At 42.3% G+C, this 17,568-nt stretch overlaps 3 protein-coding genes across 19 annotated transcripts in view; all 3 read right to left on the bottom strand.

The window, feature by feature from the left end:
• The window catches only part of LOC126065971 (long-chain-fatty-acid--CoA ligase 1-like), a 348,612-nt gene that overhangs the window by 10,533 nt on the left and 320,511 nt on the right, over window positions 1–17,568 (bottom strand). The gene's annotated exons all lie outside the window — the stretch shown is intronic.
• LOC126065970 (long-chain-fatty-acid--CoA ligase 1-like) overlaps window positions 1–17,568 on the bottom strand; it is a 206,413-nt gene that overhangs the window by 10,534 nt on the left and 178,311 nt on the right. For 9 of the 12 annotated variants that reach the window (XR_007514968.1, XM_049866639.1, XM_049866636.1 and 6 more), the window contains exons 5-15: window positions 14,048–14,149; window positions 12,701–12,800; window positions 12,301–12,479; window positions 8,871–8,903; window positions 8,486–8,537; window positions 7,897–7,970; window positions 5,255–5,332; window positions 2,532–2,666; window positions 1,511–1,645; window positions 870–965; window positions 130–202 (exon numbers count right to left, since the gene is read on the bottom strand). Coding sequence is in view for 11 of the 12 variants with exons in the window: in XM_049866639.1 (XP_049722596.1) it covers window positions 130–202; window positions 870–965; window positions 1,511–1,645; window positions 2,532–2,666; window positions 5,255–5,332; window positions 7,897–7,970; window positions 8,486–8,537; window positions 8,871–8,903; window positions 12,301–12,479; window positions 12,701–12,800; window positions 14,048–14,149 (1,057 nt within the window). In the remaining variant the exon portion in view is untranslated. Of the gene's footprint in view, window positions 1–129; window positions 203–869; window positions 966–1,510; window positions 1,646–2,531; window positions 2,667–5,110; window positions 5,189–5,254; window positions 5,333–7,896; window positions 7,971–8,485; window positions 8,538–8,870; window positions 8,904–12,300; window positions 12,480–12,700; window positions 12,801–14,047; window positions 14,150–17,568 lie in introns of all 12 variants that reach the window. The other 3 variants (XM_049866635.1, XM_049866644.1, XM_049866645.1) reach the window with 3 other exon arrangements.
• Window positions 1–17,568, bottom strand: part of LOC126065973 (long-chain-fatty-acid--CoA ligase 1) — a 206,376-nt gene that overhangs the window by 152,545 nt on the left and 36,263 nt on the right. The gene's annotated exons all lie outside the window — the stretch shown is intronic.

The raw sequence follows: 17,568 nt of genomic DNA, 5'->3' as shown, positions 1-17,568 counted from the left end.
ACAAAGTCACACTTACTTGTGTCAGTAAATCCCCACTTTTAATATTTAAGTGATGAGTCCAATTCTAATAATTCTAATAACCCAACCCCGATAACCCAATTCCCACAAGGAATCTTCCACCAATCGTACCTGCTGTCCAGTCTCCAGGCACAGTCAGGCAGCAGCCGGCAGCGCACTCTGTCTGTCCATAGCCTTCATAAAACTGGCCACCAACAGATGAGAGATCATTAAAGGCGGACAGCTACCCCTTTGCTGGAAGTGCAGAAGTAATTCCGTTCCTCTAACCTCTAAGTAATGGCTGACTGTGGTGAAATTGCTTTTCAAATTTAGTTTAGTAAATTCATTCAATACTAAGTCGTGTTTTCCTCTGGAACCCAAACATCTTCACTCCCATCCCAAACATCAGCTACCATCCCCGTTCATTTTTACCTAACCTCCTGCAGACAGCAAACGAGAACACCTACGTTCCAGGTCACGGCGCAAACTCCCCACCAGGAAGGCACCTGCTTTGTCAGCTCCTGGCTCTGCCCCCCACAAGCTCTAGGTGTCACTGAGTCCCTGCTGTCTTCCGGCCCCTTAAAAGATGCTCTCTGCATGGCTGCAGGCTGGCTTATCACTTGTGATCCACTCCTATACTCTCATGCCTAACTCTAAATGCAAGTAGTGCACCCTACCCTGGAGAAAATTACGCAGTGGGCCTAAATACATACTCCCTTGCCCAGGGTAAAAAAAGACACACTCATTTCTCCAAGCAACCTAGGAATAAATGACCTTCCAGACAAAAGTAAGACACATACAAAGAGAGTTAAAAATGACTTTTCCTACAGATGGTTCAGCATTATGAAGTCTGACAGGAAGTCGCGCCTCACCTGACAGCCAAGTGCTGCTCGCAGAAACGTCAGCACCGTGGGAGACACCGGCGCAGCTCCTGTGACCATCAGCCTGACTTTTCCTCCCAGGCTCGACTTACGGGGGGACAGGAGAGGACACGCACGTTAACTATCTGGAAGTAGGTGGTCACCTCAGTGACGAACCGCTACGGAGAATCCCCGGCACTAACTCACTACACCCTCTGCTGACAGCTACACAGAGCCCGTGCTCAGGGCAACGTGCCGAGAACCTGGAATACGGATCCATGACCACCCCAGTCACTCTCGATGGGTGTGACACACACCAACTACAACAACAGTCTGCTGGATTTGTGGCAACTACCAGTTTTGGGTTTTTGGGGGGGTTTTTTTGACATCATGCCTAAAAAAGTTACCTCAAGAATGATACACTTATTCCAGAAAAGCTAAACAAAATGAAAAAATGGTAATACTACAATGCCCTAGGTAGATATAATACTGTTCAGATTTACCTTGTCCCTAATTTTTAGAAATATGCGAGAATTAATAAAAATATTTCATTCTCTCCTTCATCTCCGTACCTCTAAAAAAAAATTCTGATAAAAATTTTGAAACCCTAATCAGTTTACCTAGAAAACAACAGTTGTGAGTCCACTTGTTACCTGTATTTTGTGGAAGATGAGTCTATCCCACAGGCTGTTGTTTCTGACGATACCACTACGAAGCTCCGCTTCTTTCCTCTTGGACGCAAAGTCCAACAGCCACCGTTTCAGTGTGGTGTTTGCTTGTCCAAAAATCTAATGAGCCAAGAAACAGGAAGGTTCTCAGAGCCAGAAGCCCTGCCTCAAAACGAAGAGTATTCAAACTGCCCAGTCCAAATTCATTCTGGAGGCTGCTCATGTCCCTGACATAATGGCTGCCCACAGGGGGTTTTCAGTGGCTGATTTCTCAGAAGCAGATTGCCAGGCCTTTCTTCTGAGGCACCTCTAGGTAGACTTGAGCCTTCAACCTTTTGGTTGGTGGCTGAGTGCAGTAACTGTTTGCACTACCTAGGGACTCTTGATGTGGCTAAGTAAGTACAGGGAAACCTGTGAGAGTGGAAACTTGTCACGACTGCCTTGTTTTTCCGGTTCTCTCAAGTTTCGTGCCTCTGACAGGGCACCCTTACCACTTTTCTATCGCTCTCTATTAGTGGAAAATATTTGCGTTTACCTTCTCTGACAGGTCTCCACTTTATACAGGTTCTGGCTTTCACAAGTTTTACTGTGATATTTGACGTGTGCATAGAGCTTTAAAATTAATAAAATCATTTCACAGTTATTATTTTCATGTAAGCCAAATACCAATTTTATGAGACACATATGAGGGAGGAAGGAGGTAAGTCTCTTTTATAGATGAGAAAACAGGCTCTAAGGTTTACTGTGAAAACAAAATGACCCCACCTTATAGCTGTACTGTGCCCTACAGTTTCCAGAGGGAGTTCAGGAGTTTTCTCACCTAATCGTCACCAACAACTCTGTGAGGTAAATGTATGCTGATTTTACAGATGAGTAAACTAGTCCTGTGAGATTAAGAAGACTGTCAGCATGACACAGATGGGACATGGGTGAGCCGAATTCAAACCCAAGCCTCTGACTCGAAGCCCAGTGCTCTGTCCCCCACATGTTGCCCCCTGGAACTTACTCGGTCAAACATCCGGTTCAGCAGTCTGGGAACCACAGGAAAGACAGTGGGTTGAAGCACCTTGAGGTCGTCCATAAGCAGCCTGATATCTCCTTGGAAGAATCCTATTTTAGCTCCATGACACAGCATTATACACTTCAGAGGCAAACAGGAACAGCAAATATTTTACTGTTGCAGCAACGCTGCCACACATACTACACACAAGCCACACGTATTACACACAACGCGTATTACACACAAGCCACACATATTACAAACAACGCATATTACACACAAGCCACACGTATTACACACTCCACATGTATTCCACACAAACAACACATATTACACACAAGACCTCAGTTTTAGTATTTTAGAACAGTTTTCAGAAATCTTAAAGTTACTAAATATAGGTAATTTTTTTTCATTCTCAGGTCATTGTACAACATGGAAATTTGGTATTTCTATTGATCGTCCTAAAGATAAAGGGTTAATATGAAACTAGAATATGGTGTTTTTCGTGATGACGACAGAGGTTCTGCTATTTTAGCTTCATGATACATATCTTTTGGATGAATGATATGGTATTATATATTCTAGATATTTTTAATCTTCCAGGAATTTCAGGTCTAAGTTATTCTCAAAACAAAAACTTAACTACTTGCTTACAGGCAAAATTTACTAAAGCCTCATTTTCTTTTATTTGAATCTAACTAAAAATTCCTGAGAAGCCACTGAATATGTTGAAGTTGGCAGGACATCTACTACCAGAGTGGCCTGCCATTCAGCTCTACCCTGCTGCGTGGTTTTTTTCTTGCTTAATGCCAACTGTATGCTGGCAAGCCATGTGTGCTAACAAGTAGTCTTCCTAGTTTAAATTTAAATAAGAAAGAGTCAAACAATGATGTAACAGAAGTGCAAATGGTCTCAGGTTTGAAAGCAAAAACCAGGAGAAAGACACACCTTCAAAGCCACACTTAGGTACGTACAGTATGGTCCATTATCCACTCACTTGTGATCACTTTAGAAACTCACTAGCTCTCCTAGTATAAGAAACAGAAGTAACAGATGGAATGTGGGGTCTAATGGTCCTTTAGGGCTGAGTAAATCCTACCGGGCAGCAGTAATCAAAGGGCTGGTTCTCTGTTAGTTACCTTTCTGCCTCCAGTACACAGCATAGTGCCTGGCACATGGCTGGCACTCAAAAAAATATTTGTTCAATGAATGAATGATGCTCACTGTTTTTCCCATGACTACAGAGCGCAAAATTGTCCAAGAAAACAAAGAGATGGTTCTTAGTCACTTTTTAAATTAGTCACACAACTGCACCCAGGAAACCCAGGCAAAGGTCAGCTAAAGATTATCCTGGTTTCCCAAAGGCGCTTAGAATATTGTTGAAAAAATCGGCCATATAGCAATTGAAGGCCAGACTATTTTCCAAAGCAGCTGTACCATTTTCCATTCCCACTAGCAGTGTATGAGGGCTCCAATTTATCTAGATCCTCACCGAAACTTAAAATTACCTTTTTTTTATTATAGTCATCCTAGTGCGTATGGAGCGGCATCTCATTGTATTTTGATTTGTATTATAAACAAGCACAATCAACAATAGACACTTCTTACAGAAGCTTCATTAGGGCTTGTAGAGTCAGCAAAAATTCATTTTACAATTAATCTTTCCTGAATCATCTCTATATTAGCATCCTCCAAAAGTCTGAGCTTCTACTCTTTTTTCTTTTTTTACATTTCACGTAAATGGAATCACACAATATGTGGTCTTTTGTGACGGGCTTCTTTCACTTAGCATAGTGTTTGCAGGATTCATCCACGTTCTAGCATGAATCAGTACTTCCTTTTTATTATCAAATAATATTCCACTGCGGGGACACCCTACAATTTGTATCTACACCCTTCACCTGATGGACATTTGGGATGTTTCCATGTTTTGGTGTACGAGTGTCTGGGGACGCATGTTTTCATTTATCCTGGGTATAACCTAGGAGAAGAAGGATTGGGCTATGTGGTAACTTTAAGTCCAATCATTTAAGGAACTGCCAGACTGTTTCCAAAACAGCTGCACCACTTTACATTCCCACCAGCGGTGTGTGAAGGTTCCAATTTCTCCACACCCTCACTAACACTTATAATAACCTGCCTTTTTGCTTCTAGCCATCTTAGTGGGTATGAAGTGGTATCTCGCTGCATTTTGATTTGTATTTTCTTGAAGGCTAATGATGCTGAACAGCTTTTCATGTGCTTATTAGCCATCTGTGTAACTTCTTGGGAGTAATGTTTCTTCAGATCCTTTGTCTATTTTTTAATTGGGCTATTTGTTGTTTCCATTATTGAGATGTAAAAATTCTTTTTATATTATGTATTTTCAGATATGATTTGAAAATATTTTCTCCCATCTTGTTGGACTGTCATTTCTCTTACTTGATGGTATGAACTTCTAAATTAAAAAATGGATGGTTAAAGTTCAAGAGCCCAGGCGCAGAAAAAAAAATTTTTTACACTCTCGTAAATAATTAGCACCATTTCTAAACTTGGGCTAAGTAAGGAATCACCTACGAAGACAACCATTTGCATATGACACTCACCTTCAAGATCTGCTCATACATGTGTGCAAGTGGTAAAAACGAAATGTGTGTGTCACTGGCACTCAAGGTGAGTACTGTCTGTAAAATACAACAACTTAGCAAAACACAAACAAGCAAGTAAAAGTAACAAAATTCAGTGCCTACCTCTACAACTGCCTCAAACATATGGGCCAGAGGCAAGAAAGAAATCAAAGTATCATCTGGGCAAGGAAGGATTGTATTCTGTAAGCAAAGACACCAGCAAGGCAGAAAAGTGTTAAGATTTCTAGTAATTTTCCCGTTTACCTCAACATTAAGGAGAAGGAGACTTTGCTTACGGTCTGCAATCATTTCTCAGCAATGAATGAAACGAAAAGTAATACTTGAATTATTCAAATAGAGTGAAGTATATGGGATCATTCCAAAAGACAAAGTAAATCTAATCAGGACTTTAGTTAAAACGAGTAAAACTTTACTCCAAGTGTGATGTTAAGGGATTATGTGCTTTAATCATTAGTATTTCAGATTTACAGCACCCACCACCCAGCATGCTCAATTCCACCTTAAGGCAAGAAATACAAGAGCCATTCCAACATAAGATAGCACTGGGGAAGAGGGAAAGGAGATAAGTTGGATAGACAAGGTTCTTTCATTTATAGTATAAAAACACCTAGAATATTTGAGTCTGATCAAAATTTTTACCTTAAAGCCCTACTTTGTTGCTATAGCTGCCAAGCTGGCCCCCAACTCCTGGTGACCCATTCACAACGGGATGGAATTGCCTGATCTATATGGTTCTCAATGGCTGATTTTCAGAAATAGACACTAGGCCTTCCTGGTCCGTTTTAGTCTAGAAGCTCTGCTGAAACCTGTTCTGCAGCACAGCAGCACCCAAACTCCCACTGATAGATGGGTAGTGGCTGCGTGGGAGGTACACTGGTCAGGAACGAAACCTGGGTGTCCCGTGTGGAAGGCAAGAATTCTACTACTGAATCACCGCTGACCCCATAAGGCCCAACTTCACCCTGTGAAAAACATTCCAATTGGTTTAATGAAATCTCCGATGTGTACCAGGGGATTTGCTGTCCTATAAATGCTGATCGTGACGGGTCTGTATCCAGCCTAAGTTTAGATACTAGGTTTTCATCTCACAGCTCAGAATGGGCTTTACTTAGGGGCAGACATATGGAGTGTTTGCATGGAATGGTGTTCTCGTGTCCCCAGCATAAAGAATTTTGGCCAAAACAGGAGGCTGCCCAAACTTCAGACAAAGATTAGACCGGACTATAAAACTTAAAATAATACTCATGAAGAGCGTGCTTCTTAGTTCAAGGAGATACACGAGACTAAATGGGCAGCTCCTGTCTGGAGGCAGGATGGGAAGGCAGAAAAGGACAAGAGCTGGTTAAATGGACACAGGCAAACTGGGGTGGAAAGGGGGAGGAGAGTGCTGTCACATTACAGGGATTGCAACTAGGGTCACATAACAATACGTGTATAAATTTTTGTATGAGAAACTAGAACTGTAAACTTTCACCTAAAGCACACAAAAAAACAAAAAACAGGGGGCTGCCAATAGCAGCTGCTGCCACACCAATCAGGAAATGAGGGAGCTGTCAACTTGGTGCCACGGGTACTTCTGAGCCACACCCTCCCCACCCCAAAGCTGGGCCATCCTTAATGGGAATGGGATAACAGATGAAAACACCAGTCCTGAACACACACAACAGCTCTGGAGGTGTTCACTGTCGATTGAACATGCCATAATCTTAATTTTATTCAAGTGTGGCCCCATTTGCCAATAGTTCTCAGACTCCAATTATCATACAAAGAGCAGCTAACTCAACTTCCTGATTTACTACAAAAAATAATATCCGTTAGCATGATTAGAAGTTTCACGAAGCTGAGGATACCCCTTGATGCTATAATTGATTTTTTAAAAAAGTCCTGTAATCATTTGCCTCCAGAAGCCACCAGTGCGTTTTGAAGGCCTATTAGGAAATTAAAATTTCACTTTGGTAAGGTACCAAATGTTGATCTTTGTTTAGAAAGCATACACCAAAAAGGGTATATGGAACTAAGAACGTGTGAATATAGTAAAATTGGTGGCAAGATGCCTAAAACATCAAAATTCTGCAGCCATTCCCCAAAACCATTAAGCATAGACTCCCGCCACAAAAACTGGGGCTACCGAATCCTTCCGAGAGATTGCAAAACCAAAGTACAAAAAATGTGAAAAGGGCACGAAGGAAGGGCATTATACGGCTACATAAGTTTGAAATATACCTTTGGCTAGCAAACTTTAAGATTACAGGAAATTAATCAAAGTTCTAGGCTTTAATCCTTCTCGTAAAATGGAAGGCAAAATGACCAAATAACTAATAACTCAAAAAAACCCTCGGCAATATTGAACATTTCACAAAAGAAACCATTTTCCCAACACTGGAATAGTGGATGAAAGCACAAGAGAGTCATCTCCTGTCTGTCCTTCCCTGGAAACGCGTACAGAGCAGTCTCCAAATAAAGCTTCACAATATAAAACCATAGCAAGTTCTGTCAACCCACCTTAACCAGCACAAGCAGAGCTGGAGATTAGGTTCACAACAAAAATAATTGGAGAGAAGGTGATCTTTAAGACTCAGACATGTATTTTCAGATAGGATTCCAAATAAAACATGGACCTAACACTATACCAGCCGGGAACTCCAGTCAAAGTCTCAACAAAGATTTCCACTAGTCACCTTCCCACTTTCACCCGGAGGCCTAATGACAACCAAGGAATATGAAGAAAGACAACAACAGGTTACCTCTGTTATTTTCACAAAAGCTGAGCAAACGCTAATTATATTTTGATGGGTGACCAGTGCTCCTTTGGGGTTGCCTGCAGAACACACACAAAGCAGAACAAAGTTAGAGTAAATGAAACTCCTTCCAGGAATAACAGTAATTGAGGAAGCTGAGGAACCATGTATGATGAGGGCCTCAAATGCCTCTAGGGCTAGGCATCCCCCATTGACGGCCACTTGCTAAGTAACACTACATTCCTGGGCAACCCGAAATCCTTTAAAATGAATCTTATTATCTTAAATAATCTTAATTGATGTGGACAAGTTTTAGAGGATGTATAGAGCAATAAGAGGGGAAAAATTAGGAATTTTATTACTGGAAACAACTGACAAGGCTTGTCCCCAGAAAATAGATGACTCTAATGTCTGAGGAACACATGGCATTCACAGACTCTCAGGGTGTCCTCTAGAGTAACAAAAGACAGCGCCTGGTTCACTTCAGTCTCTTCTGCTTTCAGTCCATCTACAGTTAGCTTATGAGTCATCCAAAAAGGGCGAGGAGTCTCAACTTCCAGAAACCACGCAGAAGCAATCTCATTTCAAAACTCACCTGTAGTTCCACTTGTGAAACAAATTACTGCAATGTCTTCAGGTGCTGGAGGCTGAGGCAGATGAGGAAAAAAAAAGTTGTTCTAAGTCAGAATAGAGGAGAAAACTAAAAGCCACGAAGTTGTTGTTGCCGCTGACCCCACGTGTGCAGAGCAGAACTGCTCCCCGGGGTTTTCCAGGCTGTGGCCTTTAGGAAGCAGACCACCAGGCCCATCTCCTGAAGCACCTCTGAGTGGGTCTGAACCACCCACCTTGTGGCTTAACCGCTTACCCCACCCCAGGACTCCACACCACACAGATTCATCCACGGTTTCTACTAGTCTCCGAAATGGACAGATACAGAAGACCACAGAGGGCTGTGAGAGGGTCTGACACGCTGTACTTACCTTGGGCTTCTGTCTGTTGGCTCTTCCCAGGTTCTTAATTAGAAAAAGAAAAAAAAATTCTTAAATGGAAATATTTTCTAAATGTAAAGAGTAAGGTCACATCAAGTCACGTAAGGTTGACTTTACTGTGAGGTTCACTCACAGCTGGTCCAAGGACAGCATAATTTTCAAATTAAAGAAACTAGAGCAATTTTACCTAACCCAAACCCAAGTATTTACCCGTTGTTCTAAGTAGCCACTTTCCAGATGTCTTCCTTCTTACATAAAACTATATAAATGGTACGAGGACTTGCGTTTGAAGTAGGACTTATTCAAAAGACAGTAATCAAAGTCTTTTAAACTGTTTATCTGTCTCCACTCTCACTTCCTATTATGGTCTAATAACTAAGTCCTACTCTTAACTATAGCCAAAGATTTCTATCCACCGATTTAAAAAAACAGAAACACTGATGTCCAAGTAAACTAAGAGCTAAAGCGATGATAATTCTGCAAAAATTTTTTTCAAAATAATCTTTATCAGATCCAAAGTTCCACTTATCTGTTCAAAATTCTTACATAGCTTCTTGAGATCTCTAATACTTCAAAAACCTGATGTTAAAGAAAATAAGACAACAATCGTATGCAACTTGGCTTTAAACTCATTTTTTTTTTATGTTAGTGCACTATTTGCAAAGACGGCTTCATATCTGAAACATTCCTTACGTCTTAATCTAGAAAAAATATATAGCAATTGTAAAAAATGAGTTACTATTTTTAGGTTCAAAATGCAAAACTTTTACCTTCAAAAAGAACCATAAATAAACACTGAATTCTAGTTAATGAGAAGCATGCTGAAGTATTTAGGGGTGATGAAGTCTGGAGTTTACTTAAAATGCACCAATAAAATAAGATGGATTGATGAATGGGCAGAAGAAGGGAGAGATGGGTAAGTCACGAAACATACACATCAAAACGTTAACTGTCGCACTGAGGTAGTGGGCACGTGGCTGCTTACTGTAGGATTCTTTCAACTTATCTGTATGTTTGGGAAATTTTTCATAATCAAATATTGAGAAAAATAAAAAGTTCTACTTCTATTTTTGATCCTGAAAGAAATAAATGTTAATATAAACTTGATCACAAAATCAACTCTAATGTTCCTTTTGAATTCATCTGTTAAAAAGTTCTGGTTAAGAAATTAAAAATAACTAAACATGAATCATATTTAACTAGAAAATGTAAACACATGAATCATATTTAACAGAACAATGTCCTTTATGAAGACAGCATTAATATAAACTTTATATTATAATCTTTAATCATATTCCCATGTAAATAATTTTTTTAATCTTAAAATTACGTCTTTATTATACAGCAGTCAAAAATGACCAAAAAAATTCCTGTGTATGTCTTGGCAGGTAGGGAGGGTGGAAGGAAAAGAAGAGATTATATTACTGTCAAAAGGGGTTTCAAGTTAAAAAAAAAAAAAAAAAGGTGGGAAAATGCTAAGTAAAAAGCCAGCTATTAACTCAAATTAACAATGAAACACTCCCATCTGCTCTTATGCAGCCATGGTCTATGACACTGTGGGGAACGGGGGTGGTTCTGACAGAACAAACAAGTCTCCTGTGACTAGGATCCCCAGGAAGTATGAATTGCTACAAATTCTTACTTGTAGCCTCAAATCTTTGTAGAAGGAGGAAAACTAAAAATACATTTTAAAGCTCTATTTACTGAACGATTTCAGAAAGAGATTGGCTTGCTATATGAAAACACATACTCTATTTGCCCTTTGATTCCCTATAATGTATACAAAAAAAGATCCTCCCCTTGACAGCTTCCTTGGATTGAACTCCAACCCAAGTTCGACTGGGGCATCAACTTCTTATATGATCTGACACAAGCAACCTATTTAAATACGGACCAGACTCATTTCCCTAGATTGGCTGCCTTTAAAGTTGTGATTAATGTGAATCTTCAGAAATTGAAAATAAAAACAATAAAATCAAACATCTACGTTGGAAGTCCACCAGGACTCTACCAAAAGCAATGTGGGAAAGAATAACGAGGCAGATCTCTATAGCTGGCTCTGTTCTAAAGACAAATGAGGGAGTGGGAGACACTGAAGTCTAAGGCGACACATACACTTGAACTTCCACCAAGTTCACATTTCCTGCGTTTATCAGCAGGACTGGTCAGCGCTTGTGGTACGATGGATTGCTTTTATATGGCCTTTCCCACCACGGCCCTGTAACTCCCACCCATTGGGCAGGACCATACAAATAATGTGACTGTGGCCCACCAAGAGGACTGGACAGCTGGCTGACAATGCAATTAAACTTCACGGCACTCATGTAGGGTGGGGCCGTGAAAATAAGGTCTATGGAACCGAAATGAAGGGACTGGTCAGTTTTGCCATCCCACTAGGCTTACAGTGAGCCATCCCAGGGGCAAGAGAGGAGGATCTCACTGCCACCAAGGAAGAAGAGCCAGGAGCAGAGTGTGTCCTTTGGACACAGGATCCCTGAGCTGAGAAGCTCCTGGAACCAGAAGACTGACAGAGCTCTAACACTGCAGCACAGAAACGGCAGAGGAGACGGTGCAGCTGGCCTCCCAGCCGACATAGCAAGAAAGCTGAGCACTTTCTGACAGGAGGATTGCTGGAGGAGCAGGGTGCCTTCGGACGCTTGGTGGAGCTAAGTTTGCCGATCCCATGGACCTAGAGCTGAGTGTCTTCAGGGTGAGGCTTACTGCCAGAGTGGGGTGCCTCTAGGCACTTAGCAGCACAGCTAGAAGAGCTCTGTAACACTTGCCTAAGCAGGGCAGAGGCCTAGGGGCCAATGAGAGGCCTGCGGGCACAGCTGGGAAGAGGCTGTCCCGATTGAAGAACTGCACCCTGAGTTCTGTCCCTGAACCTGAATGGCAACCTGTTACTTCCCTAATAAAACCCCCCATAGTTGTGAGTATGGTCTGTGAGTTTTGTATGACCCTTGCAACGAATTTTCAAACTCCGTACAGAAGTACAGAGTGCCATGGGAGGGGGACGGTTGATGTCAGAATTGGTAAAAACTTGAAGCCATGTCTGACTTTCACCTCTCAGGCATCATCAGCCTTGGGCTGTTAATCTTGATTCTCCTTCCCCCTTGTGAAGTTAGAGGAGGTGAGACGCTATCCCCACGCCATTTTTACAGTTCTCTAGAATAAATATGTGAGCGCTGCAACTCACTTTATGAGTGTTTTCTCTCGGATGTGCTATATTGATTGGCACACGGGCATGCATGTGGAATCTGTTTTTCCAATAATGAGATAGAAAGTTCTACTCTACATCTTCTATGAGTTGCTACGACTACCAGCCAGAGTTGGGATTGCGTGGCCTCACTGGATATCACATCTGAGCCAAGAAGCCCTCAAGGAGGCCCTTCAGAGACACAAGCTGGGCAGAACGACTCACCTGCAATGCCTTCATGCTGATGATTTCCACCCCACACTTGCTGCCGAGTTCCACCAGATCACTGCCGTAGGAGTCCATGAGAACTATGATTTTAAGGCCTGGTATTAACTTATTCTCTACACCATCTAATAAGTGTTTGGCCTTCTCTACCTTGTCAACAAAAACCAGAGAGAGTTCAGCTGTAAAAGAAGAGATTCAGGGAGGAATAAAGTTCTGGGATCCTGAAAGCTTGACTCTATAATATCCGGTATAAGATTATTTTAATTACTACATTCTTTGAATAAAATGGTAGATGTTCACTTAAATAAAAAAGCCCTGTCAGATCAAATACAAGCAAATATAAAGCCACTGAATCTATCCAAGAACTAGGCTCATGTCCAACCCAAGATCACAGACGTACCTTTGTTGACTATGTATGTGATCGCTTCTGATCCAAGGGTTTCATAAAGTGGAACCACCACCATGGAATAAGCAAAGCATCCCTGTTCAATAATCACCCACTAAACAGTAAAGGTCAGGGGGAGAAAACAAGATGTTACAATATAATCACTCCAAGGAGAACAATAATCTAGAACGATTCAATGTGAAAACATTTGATATTGTGAAATAAACATTTCTGTAACTACTACTACACAGCAGGCACCATGAGGGATTCATAATGAGAACAAAACCCTTGTGCCCTTCTTAAAAAGAGATTGCAAGTTGCCTGAAGAATAGAGGCAAATATATGAAAAAAATCATCATACAGACAGTGACTGACTCAGATGGGACAGCCCATTAAGGGCCAAGGTGGATGCAGAAGGCTTCGTGGAGGAGGCAACTGAGCCTGCCCATTGCAAGAGAAGCAGGATTTGAACTTCTCTTCGGAAAGAAAGGTAAGAAGACTCCAACAGTGGGGGACTACTCCGTTCCAACAGAGGAAGGAAGGTCAGGGAGTACTATGATTGGGCTGACATGGATAGTTCCAGGTGGGACGCAGGGAGAGATGAGCCTGGAGAGGTAGGCCGGAGGAAGACTGTGGTCATGGAGGCATCTGGCTCTGGTCATCAGGCAGTGTGCAGCCACTGAATCTTTTCAGACAAAACAACGGCTGTAAAGTTTGAGAGACCTAAATCTGGGAGCAGTTTGCATATGGCCTGGAAACAGGAGAAGGTGGGCACATACTTGCCTAAGCGGAAAAACCTTTTTGGTAAAATATCCCCTGAAAAATGACGAAGGCAAGAAGGGATATAGTAACTGTTCACCCTGCCTCTAAATTCATCAGTCACATAGCGACTGATGTTCCTAAAAGGTGAATCTGGTGAGATCACTCTTTTAATTCCTCAGTGCACCCCATTACCTCTGGCTGTACTTCTCAAATGAAATCTTCTGCCGAACCCTAACACACAGCATAAATGAACGCACGGCTGCCGTGGGCAGGAGCACACTCACTTCCTTGGCCTGAATAGTTTTTTTCTTTTTTTTCCTGAAGCGGTTTTCAAGCTTCCAACATTGTGGTCAGGTCCCAGCTTAGTATTAGTAAGGGCACACGAGGAAGCCATGGCCTGGCTCTTACCTCTGTTTTCTGCCTCTTTTCCTGCCACTCCACACCCTACTCTATGCTTCAGTCCCATATGGACACAATGCTGTTTGATGAGAAGACGCCCTCGTTCCTGACATTGCTTCTGCCTCCTCACTCTTATTTCCTTTAAGGTTTGTATCTGAGAACTATCAAAGCCTCATACAGTAGGTGCCTAAGGGTTTGTACCTCAGGTCTGTTTTGAGCAAAGATGCCAATGAACTGATCTGGGGAGGCCCTGAAGCCCTTCTGGATAAGCGCCGAGCCCACACATTCTGACAATTCTGCAACCTAAAACAGGGAGGAAAAAAAAATCAGTAGCAGTTCAGGCCCCATCTTGAGTAACAAAGCTTCCTGCTGACTGACGGATGAGTCCAGTATTTCAGCTTGCAAGTGGTGCCGCACAGAGACAGCCGGAAGGAACATGCGGGTACGACTTTATTTACAATTTTTTGTTTTACAAAATAGGGTTTTGTGCACCAGAATTCACTATTAAGAACTGACCACAGGCTTCCTTCTGCAAAGCAATTTCATTCCAACAACTGTAGGCCACGGCTGTTTATGTCAGGGTTTCTTACATACTTCTTTTTTTTATTTCAGTTTTTTTTAAATTATAAAACAGGAACGGAAAACTTTTTTTTTCATTTTGGTATTTAAAAAGAGCAGCAAAGCAGCCAAAACATGTCATTTGGTATAAACACAAAAAAAGCAAGTTTTTTGAGAGACCTTAAAGAAATAAGAACAAGCTGCCATCGTTAGGTTCCACAATTCCATTCTTGAGAATGGTTTCTTAGAAAATAATTCAATCTTAGGACAGCAGGTTTTAAAAAGCCCTATGTACAAAAAATATATGTTTCAAAACCATCTACAACTGTAAAACTATGAGGAAAAAAGAGACCAATGGCTGGATAGTTCAGTAAATGATAGTAAATCTCTCAGAAAATGCTACATACCTAATAAATATTACAATTACGAAGACCACATCTAATTTAGCAGACCATCTGTAAAGATATTATGTAAAATAAGTATAAAAATGTATACTATCACTATCTCAACTAAGCAAAAATAGGTAGATACACAAAAATTAGAGCAATATACCGGCCCCTATCCTTTCCACACACCCATCCCAAATAAAGTATAATTTGTTAAAAGTCTTAAATGAGGAGTTCTTTTCTTATTCGCAGTTGGTGAATTATCAAGGGTACATACATGCCCACACCCACAGGACACAAAGCCACACCCATGCCTGTCCTGGAATCCTGTTGGTCCGGCACACAGCACCAACCCAAGCCCCACCTGGAGCAACCACAACCGGCACTGGTGAGGTGGTGGCAAGAATAGCATTAACATGCTCATCACCTTCAGATTCCACGAGCTATTTCACAACTCTTGCTTACGCTTAAGGAATCATAACTTGTGAACTACCTGCAATTGTCTGCAAAGCTTATTAGGGTAATATGCACACATTTATGTATATAGAAAAAGGGTTCATGCCTTCCCTCAAGGGTTTATAGCCCCTAAAAAGGTCAGAATTACAGGTAGTCCCCGACTTACGAAGGGGTTCCAATCTGACGGCTACTCCATCATAAGTCGGTTCTGACAAAAGTCAAATCCCTCTTTTTTTTTTTAGTTTTCATTATTATTGCCTTTCATTATCACTAGCTTTAAAAATCCAATTTTTATTTGTCTTTGGGGGTTGGAAACACTGCATTTGAGAATGGTAACATCAGCAAACCACACGCTGCAACACTGTATGTAGTACATATTACTAACAATAAACCAAACCAAGCCCACTGCCTTTGAGTTGATTCCGACTCACAGTGGCCCTACAGGAGAGAGTAGGGCCGCCCCATAGGTTTCCAAGGAGCAGCTGGTGGATTCGAACTGCCGACCTTTTGGTTAAGCAGTCCTACCTCTTAACCACTATGCCACCGGGGCTCCATTACCACCAATAAGATGCACACACACAAAAAAAGACGGTCGTTAAGCGCAGTCCATGGTAACTCAAATACGTCCTAAGTTGGAGACTCCCTGTATTGGGCAGTGAAGAAAATGACTTGAATGTACGAGTCCTAAGCTGCCTTCAGTTAAGTCCAGTTTTATGTCTTTACCAACCCCCACTGCAGGTTTGGTACATAGAAACGCCAAAGGTTTCAATCCGCCTTGAAAATGCAATTTGAAACGGACGTGTCTTCCCTCTCCCAGCCAACAAACGTAACAGAGGTGATCCAGAAAGCACCAGTAGCCTGTGAGGCCTCAGGGTCATCACGCAATGATCTATGCCCGACGTTTTCCATAGGAACTGTTTTCATACCATTTTTGAAAATGAGGGATCTTGGAAACTCTAGGGATGGGAATCAGCTATTTAGCTCTGGTCAAAAAAAGGCAAAATAAATCCCTCTGGTCACCTGAGATACAGTTCATTGCTCCTTCCACAGGCAAGGTTATGATATGCTACTTCACCTTGTCACTCTCTTGAAAGAGATTAAACACTACACAAAACGAGGCCTTCTGTATTTTGCTGACCGCCAACAGTTGTGTGCTGGGCGAGCCTACTCAGGGATGCCCAAGAAGAAAGACCTAGTGATCTACTTCCGAAAAACTGAAAACTCTGGAGGCCCAGTTCTGCTCGGACACACACGGGTCACCGTGAGTCAAGAGTCAACTACACAGCAACTGTGCTGTTTTTCCCCCCGATGAGGAGTGGGACCAAGAGGTGCTCTTCCACACATGGGACTCTGTGGCTCCCAGTGGACACTCCACCCCCAATACACCAAGTACTAAGAACATCTTTCACACAAAACCTGAAAGGAGGGAGTTAATTCATAGTCATGAATGCCCCAGGGTTACCTGCTCCTAGAGCCAGGAGAAGCAGGGGACTAGGGGCAGAAAGCCGTCTCCTGGACGGTTGGCTGGGAACAAAGGGCAGCCAGGCTGACCCTGGCCGCTGCTTCTGCGTGTCCTCAGGGTCCCGCTTGGACTGGGGAAAGCAGAGGCAAGCAGATTTGTTAGGATAGTGATAAAAATAAAAACCAGTATCTTCCTGCTGTGCCACCAGTGATCCACAAGCTCCTATTTAAACCGCTACAGCAGTGAATCATTGGGGACTAAAGAGTGACAAGAGTAAAAACACCCAGCTCTGCACTCAGACAGCAACACAGACAGCAACACAGGTGTCTCCTCTGGACATCTATGCTGTTCCCTGAGCTGCCCCGGGTTTAAGATGTCACCCCAGTTTCAAGGTGGTCATCGACAGCTTTGAGCATTAGCACGACGAACCGGAAAAGCCCACAAGACAGCCACAGGCCTCGCTTCTGGTCCTGGTTCTGCCACTGGCCGGCTGTGACCTTGGCTGAGTCATAGCCCTTCCTGAGGCATGTTTTCCTTTTCTTCTATAACATGAGAGGGTTTCTCTGGATTGAGCTTCTAGACTTTTCCAGCACCCCTCCGGGGAGAGGAGTAACCCTACTCCCAGGGGGTCTGCGAGAAGTTATCGGCCTCAAGCACCTGTCTAGAACTCTGTCTTACAATTCTATTCTAATTCCAGCGTATCCACGTCAGTTCTGAAAGAAAGTGCTCTGAGCCATCGGTTAAATCACTCAGCTAGTCCTTCCTAAATCTTTGTGTAAAGCTTCTCTCTATTTGGATGCTCCACATTGATCCCAAAGCTAGGCTAGTCCGGCACATATACTTTCTAGAAACCTTCCAGA

This window comes from Elephas maximus, chromosome 22 (genome assembly GCF_024166365.1).
Source record: "Elephas maximus indicus isolate mEleMax1 chromosome 22, mEleMax1 primary haplotype, whole genome shotgun sequence".
Classification (NCBI taxonomy): Eukaryota; Metazoa; Chordata; class Mammalia; order Proboscidea; family Elephantidae; genus Elephas; species Elephas maximus.
Note: the sequence above shows the minus strand (reverse complement) of the source record. Positions and strands in the feature narration are given on the sequence as shown.